Source organism: Anoplophora glabripennis, unplaced genomic scaffold (assembly GCF_000390285.2).
Source record: "Anoplophora glabripennis isolate ALB-LARVAE unplaced genomic scaffold, Agla_2.0 scaffold115, whole genome shotgun sequence".
NCBI classification, from domain to species: Eukaryota; Metazoa; Arthropoda; class Insecta; order Coleoptera; family Cerambycidae; genus Anoplophora; species Anoplophora glabripennis.
Window position 1 is genome coordinate 774,379 of NW_019416234.1, and position 8,694 is coordinate 783,072.

General features: G+C 32.8%; 1 protein-coding gene across 1 annotated transcript in view; it reads right to left on the reverse strand.

Annotated features, from left to right (window-relative positions):
- The window catches only part of LOC108904374 (soluble guanylate cyclase 89Db-like), a 17,989-nt gene extending 14,305 nt beyond the window's left edge, over positions 1-3,684 (reverse strand). Inside the window, exon 1 of the mRNA XM_023455507.1 lies at positions 3,643-3,684. Coding sequence (XP_023311275.1) covers positions 3,643-3,684 — 42 coding nt within the window. The remainder of the gene's footprint in view (positions 1-3,642) is intronic.
- Positions 3,685-8,694: the final 5,010 nt, after the last annotated feature.

The window sequence follows — 8,694 nt, forward strand, 5'->3', positions numbered from 1 at the left end:
AAATATCTCACAAACTGTAAGTCCTAGGTATGCAGAACCTTTAATAAATTTCACCTATTTTTTTACGATGCTTTCAAAAATGCAGTAAATTATAGGGTGTTTCATTTAAAAAAACATAACTTTGATATGGTACGCTTTTCCTGGACACCCTGTATATTTCAAAATATTTTTAAAATGTAGCCGTAATCAACCTACACATACCCACCTAAACAGGTTTCTGTAACATTTGCCGTTTGGTCACTAGCGACCGAGGCGTTACTGGTGGCCCACCCTGTAGAAAATAAACAAAATCGACCCACAACTTCCAGAAAGAAGCCAATATTATTGATAACACAAATACTATGATTTCTAAATTGACCATGCCATGTAAATATTTAATAACTTACTGTACTTTACATAACTGCACTTTCGACATATATTTTTAATATAAATTTATGGCCAATAAATGTTATAATATCAATTTATTATTAGCGGCTGCACAAAAAGTATTGTAAGCGCCGCAGTCAGAAAAAGTATTTAGAAACTTCTCATCTTTTTCAGTCCTAATATCTTCATGCTCGTCTTGCAAAGTACCACTTTCTGATCTTGAAACATAACTACCTATATTTGCACTTGGAAAGAACTGTTTTATTCTCTAATTTCTCTAATTGCATTTAGTTAATCGGGGATTAAAATTTATTCATAAACAAAAGAACAATGAAACATTTACTAACGTAATTCAAATGGTAGCCTTTCCTCTCATTCGCTTTAGAAAATATTTTATTGTTTTACAACTTGACAGTATATGGTTACAGGACATCTACAGGGTGTTTCTAAAATAACATCATACAACTTAAGGGGCTGATTCGACATGGTAAAATAATAGTAATTAGTGAAAATCACCGCCTAATAATTTGTCACCCCTATATTATTTTTAATTGGAGAACTTCGATATCGTCCATCGCTCGGCGTGGTATAAACTAATTATTTTAAGTGACCCCAGAAGGAGGAATACTTAGATTTTAAATCTGGTGATCGAGGTGCTCATATTATATGTCCGTTTCGTTGTATCCATCAATGCGGAAATATCGAATTCAGATGTGAGCGAACAGCAACATTGAAGTGTGGTGGTGCGCTGTGTTGAAACATCTACATGTTTGTTCTTATGTTCAAAGGAACATCTTATAGATAAAGAGCAAGTTAATTTTGAAGAACATATAGGAATAAATTGCCATTTAATGGCCCATCAAAAAGTTTAAGGCCCATAAGGCCCACAGTTTAATAGAAAATTTACGCTGATGCTTTGTTTCAATAATCGTGTGTTGATTTTCATATGCAGATGTGTAGCGTATTATATAAATTCCGTTACCAGTAAATCCTGCTTCATCAGTAAACAATATGAGGTTAATCACTTGGTTGATGTCCTGTTATTTTTCTAAGATGCGATGATACATTTCCAATAGCCTTGGCTGATCATCTTCATAAAGAGCCTACAGTGTTTGCATTGGGAAGTACTCTCCAAGAATGAAGTATTCCTACTTCAACATCAGTTTTTCTAGACTAGTGCTTGGGTTTTCTTCAATCATATTAAGAACTCTTCTTTCTTGCTCCACAGACCTAACAGTTTTGGGATGTCTTATACTTTCGTCAAAACCATTAAAAGTTCCACATTCAAGTTCATTGAAGGTTCGAAAATGTTTGAGATTGAGGAATATTTCTTCTTGAATCCAATTATATCGTCGAGCGATTTGATCTTCCACGACAGACATACATATCACGATATCCCACATTTGAGAAATCATAGGCCATTTTTTAATTAAAAATATACCGATGAAATTTATTAGGAATATCGTCTTAAAAATTGAATTGATACAAAAAATACCTTTGACATTATTTGAAACGTAATAATAATAACTTATTTTCCATTTACAGCCAAAGGGTTCTATTTAGCGACTTGTATAAAGAGTACCATTTTTAAATAGTTCTTTATAAACTTTCAAACGATTCATCAACATTAGCATTAGTCACTAAGGCAAAAAAAGTTTTATTTTATTTTATAAGAAAGAAACAAATAGGTTATAGGAACATAATTACATGTTTCTAATTATTATAAAACTAACACCACAATAATAAAGATATTAGGGATTACTTAGTCAGAACCAAACCGGGAATATCTCTCAAGAAAAATCCGTATTAGAAATGGCTTTCCGAAACTTGACCAAGAAAGTATCAAAAATGCCTATTGATATTCTATCGTGGTGTTTATTAACAATTTCACATATACTGTTAATCAATGTTTTAGTATTTGTATTAAATATTATTTTCGTGGCTCGTATCCAGTGATCAGGTATAGTTCGCCTAATATTAAGAAAAGTAATGGCCTCAAATTGGAACCTTGAGGTACACCAGACCCAACCGAGAATATCTGTGCATCAGTACCTTTATAATAATAATAATATTCTTTATTCATATATAGCATAAAAAAACATAACAAACGAATTGTTTCCTATGCTGTAAATATGATGAGAATAATTTTATCATATGTTCACTTAAACCGACTGATAATTTAGACAATAATATATCATAATTTATACGATCAAAGGCTTTGTCAAAGTCTGTGGTGTCAACTTGTTGTCCTTCCTCAAAAACCAAATTAATTCTATTAACAAGAGAAGCCTAGTTTGTCTCTATTGATCTACATAAAAAAAGCCATGCTATTGTGGAGAAATAATATTTTTTTACGAAGCCATCTATTTTTTCATAAAGTATAAATTCAAAAATTTTCGCAGTACAATTTAAAATCGTTATAGGCCTATAATTAGTGACCAAATACTTATCATCTTTTTTACTTATTGGAGTTACTCTAGCTATTTTAAAAACCCTTGGAAATGTACCACAATGTAAGACCTTTTGATAAATTATTATTAATAAAGGATATAATAGGAGCTCTCTCTACAAGCTTTAAATATAATATTTCAGGGTATACCATCTGGACCAGATGATTTTTGGGTTTTAGTTTTTTAAAGGCATCTTCTAGATCTTTCACACCAACATGAACGTCGTTCACGTGACTTAAATTAATAGTTGAAGTTATTTAGGTAAACTGCCTACTAGCTGTTGAAATTTTCTCTAATTATCACAGTAGAGCTTAAGCTACGTAGAGCATGTGCCAACCATGAGGCTGATATTAATTAAATTAAACAACATAAAAAAGTTAAATTAAAAAGTTGAACTTTGACAAACTCTATCTTGAAAGGAACAGATATTTCGATAAAAGAATCCTTAAATAACTACTATTATTTTAACATACTGTGTCACGCTCTTAACCTAGACGCAGGATTTTTGAAACACCCTATATATTTGCTTTTTGTGAGATGTCAAACTAGTATCTAAAATAATTATAATTAACACTTTTGGTTATTTCAGGCCACGGAGTGCAAAAATACTCGTAACATGTGTATCTCAGGATCAAAGTGATTTTTGAATCCTAGAATGAATGTCACCAACTAACTTGACCCTGGGGATTAAAAAAATCTCTTAGATCCTTGCTATCTGTTTGTATAACACACTATTCTCTAGCTGTAACTACTGTATGTCTATTATCGGTACATAAATATCAAGTAGAACTAACAAGATAAATTATATAAAGAGAAATATATTTACCTGCACATAGTGCTGCACGCTCTCCAGTAACATACCATACATATCGATTAGATTAATAATTCCTGGTGTAGTTATCTTGATAGTGCCAAGCGACCAATATTTGCTTGAGTCCCGATATGAATGTCTGAATTCTATTAGTCGCTCTACCGAAGAGCCCTGTTCGTGTCTCTTCATGAACCAAGTTAATTAAATTCATTCTTAAAAATATCATTTGTATTAACATGTCATGTTAATTTACTTAGATATATCACGCATAGTGCTTGGCCTTAAGAGAAATTGTTCATTAGAGGAAAGTAAATTAAAAAAATTAATTTAGAAACGAGCTGTTTGTAGTCTTAAGATAAATAAATGAGACCATAAAGTACGTGAACTAATTAAGAGATATCGTTTTCACAAACTTTTTATTTATCTACAATAATATTGTAATATTTGAATGTTTGCATGTTTAAACTGTTTCATTTTACTGTATGATGATTTTTCGGGTTCTTATGCCGTGGCCTACCTGGTCATTGCCAGTTCCAGAATTACCTTTCGCTTCCTTAGGTAGGAGCATCTTTGACCTGCTCTTGTTGTTATCGGGCTAAGTTTTGTGGGGGGCGAACCAGCTATTAAAACTTGTAGGTCCCTCCTTCATGTTCATTTCCGTTTTTATTGGGTCTAAAGTCCACTGTTTAATTTTAATTTACCTAAATACTTTTTCTGTACTACTCACTCCACAGAAGCGGATATAAAAAGTAGAACCATGAAAATATGAAACGGTAAATGCTTAAATCTTTACTTACCAGGCTAGCTTCTATTAGATGTCACTGAGTTTGATTTTGGATTTCAAAAAATGTAAATTTAATTTTAAAAGATTATTCTTGATCTCGAGTTGAATTATATTTTAAATTTAATAATTTTAATGATAATTAGATTAATAATTTTATTTTCTGAAAATTTTAATAGAACATGATGACTTATCTCAGTAGTCGGTTCTAAACGTAGTGAAATTAATTATTAAAAAAAATGTTTTAATATTTAATTAATTTTGTTTAAAAAGTAAAATAGTATTGTTGTAATCTCGACTGAAACATATATATTGAAACAATAGATTATAAATTTATAAATTCTCACTAATTCCCTTATCTAACCTGCGATTCCTTATTTCTAATATCTTCATAGTTTCTTATTACCTAAATCTACACTTTTACTGTCCTTCTCTGTCCACGGTTTCTTCAGTAGTACTTTCCTTTCTGTAATCTCTCTCCTGTCTATCCTCCTTCCTCTTGTCCACTTGATCTCTCATCTGTTGACTTGTTCCTCCTTCACTCTCTTCTACAACTCTGATGGCTGCAACTGCCTGAATCACCTTTATGGCTCCTACAACTTATTTCCTTTTTTAACAATTCAAATAGTTATTTTACTAACCTGACTATTTTACTATTATATTTAGTTATCTGTCAAATTTTGACTTCAACCGTCTTTTTCGTTTTTCCAAACAAATTTTTCTTTCCTAATCTTTTAATTCTCACTGTTCTCCTCTTCTTTCTTGATCGTTCCTGAATGAACAACACTAACTTTGAGCTTGTTTAATTTTTAAAAGAATTCCTCCATTCCTCAGCAATTTATTTCCATAGCTTATATTGCTTTCTTTTAATCTTCTTTTAATTAGTTCGCTTCTACTTATTTAATCTTCTTTTTGGTTTTGACTTTTATATTTAATAATTCCTCTTCTTATTTATCGATTCTTATTATTTTTTTCCATTTCCTTAACAACCCCCATTTTTTTAAATCACTGCACTCTTATCTCTAATTACAATTTTTCTTAATCAATCCTTTTCAATTTCAATCAGATTATTACTTAATTTTTCTTTTGCTACATTTTATTATTTTAAGAACATTTTTATTAATTTAGACTGAGATTTCATCAAAATTTACATTTTATTATGAACTGTCAGTTTTCATATAACTGTTACCTAAATTATCATTACTATTTCGCCACCATCTATCCAGTATGTCATTACTTGATGTATTTTAAACTTAACTTCCATTATATTTCTATCTGTTACAATATACATAGAAGCCTTTGAGAAGAAAGCCCTGGAATCCATAACGTTGAAGCCTAAGTGCTGGTACCGATATGTTGACAACATATCGGATCATCTGGCCCTACGGACGGACACCGTAGCGGATTTCCTGGATCACATCAATGGGATACATCCAGATATCCAATTTACCATGAAAGTAGAGAAAAATGCCGCCCTTTCCTTCTTGGATGTTTTGGTTGAGAGGAAACCACATGGCACTTTAGGACATCAAGTATATAGGAAGCCAACACAGACAGATATCTGAATGCGGAGTCCCACCACCACCCAACCCAGAAACAGGGGATTATAAATACCTTGATTCATTGGGCGCGAATCATCAGCGACACTTGGCCGAGGAACTAGAACACCTACGCACGGGCCTGAGAGGGAATGGTTACACGGCGAGAAATGTCGAACGACCTATCAGGAGGAGATATACACTCATGGAGAAACGGGAGTACTTAGTATCTACCTTGCGTGAAAGGTTGTACAGATATAATCGGACGTCTTTTGAAGAAGAGGACTATCAACACAGTATTCAGCACTGTAAAGAAATAAAAAATAATATAGAATAGTATAGAATAAATATAATAATAAAGAATAATTTCAATAGGGACGGTGGCGTGGATCTGCCAGGTATATGGAAGAGAGTTATCCGTGAAGGTAACCCACTGGAACATCAACAACGCGTACGAAGTCAGCCACCGGAACATCATGGATTAGTGACCACATCAAATATAAATAGTGACAAAATTAGTAGATCTCCAGTTTCAGGGTGACTTCTGAAGAAGAGAGAGATATGTCTCTCGAAACGTCAAGAGTTGTAAATCGACGAGGTGGAAACCAGCCCGAAAATCATTTAATCATTAAATGCTTAAGTTCCAATTTTTTTTATAATAACTAATGAATCTTATTATTGGTCATTAAATTCAATGCTGTCCTATAAAAAATATAATTTTCGCGATGTGTAGGAGCTCCTGCCCTGAATACTGCCAAAATAATTTGAAATCTTTGTCCGGATCGAGTTGAGAAACAAATCATATGGGATCCAGAAGATCCCTGTAGACGGAAAAGTCTGGGTGTTCTACGTGGATTTGTTCCTTAGCTAATGTCTCCCAGAATATTTTACTAATGATGAATAAATTTATCAACATTTTGTGTCGTAAGAGGAAATTTTGATGAGGATATAGCGTTCATCGAAAAATGTGTGTAAGATTACGCATTTGTGTCACTTGACAATCAAAGCACGTATGGAAGATTATCAAGTGACGCTACAAGGACTGCATTTGTTTTGCATAGTATGCTACATCAGGGCGAAATGATTTTAGTTTCCAAGTGCAACACACTCTTCGTGTCAAAACGAATGAATATTCCTGTTGTGTCACGAGTTATTGGTAGCAGGTGAAACACAATCTTGTGTTTTAATGTAATCTTGATCATGTTGTTTTCATAATTTTTAATTTTACGGAAAATCAAGTCAGTGTTCCAAACAAAATTACTAGTCAAGTGACTCATTTATGAAAGTTCTGTATTACCATTAAAGAAAATATGTGGAGCATTTGTTATCATTATTAAAGCACGTCGACGTCCACAAATACGGTTTTTGTATTTAAGGTAAGGTAAAGGTAAGTATCCACAAATGTTCGCACATAGTTCTAGATCACCCAACGGTCAGTTTGCGGTCAGTAACCTTCAAAGATATATTAATTGAATCTCATTTTGGTGTTGATTTAAATTTAGTCGAGTTAATCCCATTTTTAAAAAAGGGATAATTACCGCAAGATTTCGATTATTTCTTACTTTGGTAAAATAATAGAAATAATTTTGAAAAATAGACTCTACAGTTATTTTGAATCGAACTGTTTTTTGTTAAATAATCAGTATGGCTTCCGCCGTGGTAGATCTACCATATAGGCCTTACAGAAAATTGTTGAATATATAGTAATGGGACTAGAAAGCTGAGAACACGTAGCTGTTACGTTGTGTGACTTGACTAAGGCATTTGATTGTGTCTCTCACGGCTTACTACTGCGGAAGCTAATCTGGTATGGTGTTAGAGGTTGCGCCCTCAATCTGTTCTCAAGTTATTTGAAAAACAGACGTCAGTGTGTTACAGTTAATGGCAATACTTCCAAGTTTAACCGTATTGACCACGGTGTTGCGCAGGGTTCTGTTTTGGGGCCCTTGCTTTTCGCAATATATCTTAATGACTTTTGCTTTGCTATCGCACCTAATAAGTGTGTACTATTCGCAGATGACACCACTCTAATTAATATAAATAAAGATTCCTCATGTCTAACTGAAGATACATATAACATGTTATCTAAAGCCATAAATTGGTTTTCGTTTAACAATCCTAAAATTAATAGAAATAAATCCCAGAGTATAACCACTACTCCAGGGCATGTAGAACATAAGTATATTAAAATCCTTGGTATTACAATTGATGATAAATTGACTTGGTCTGACAATGTTGAGTCCATGAATAAGAGGTTGTCTGGAATAGTTTTTTTGTTAAGGCAACTGAGAGAGCTGATTAGCACTGAGATCAGTTTATTTTTCCCTCATTAATTCCATCTTGTCTTATGGTATTGTGCTATGGGAGGGGCTGCTCTAGAGCTTTAAAAACCTTTAGAATCCAAAAAAAACATTCGTATTCTGCCAACGTAGGTTAGAGAACACTGTCGCCAACTTTTTGTGAATCTTGCAATTATGCTCTTGCCATTGCTATTTGTTTATTAGTGTTTATTGGATATTCATAAGAGTATTGCCAGTTATACGGTTCAAACGGATATACATAATTACTGTACTCGTAGTTCTAAATTCTTGCGGCTACCTAGATATCGCTTAGCACTGACTGCGAGAAATTCCTTAAATTTAAACATGTACAATGTCCTCCCATCACATGTAAAATCACTATGTTTTATCAAATTTAAATTGTGTATAAAGAATTATTTGTTGTCAAAATGTTTTTATTCTGTTAGTG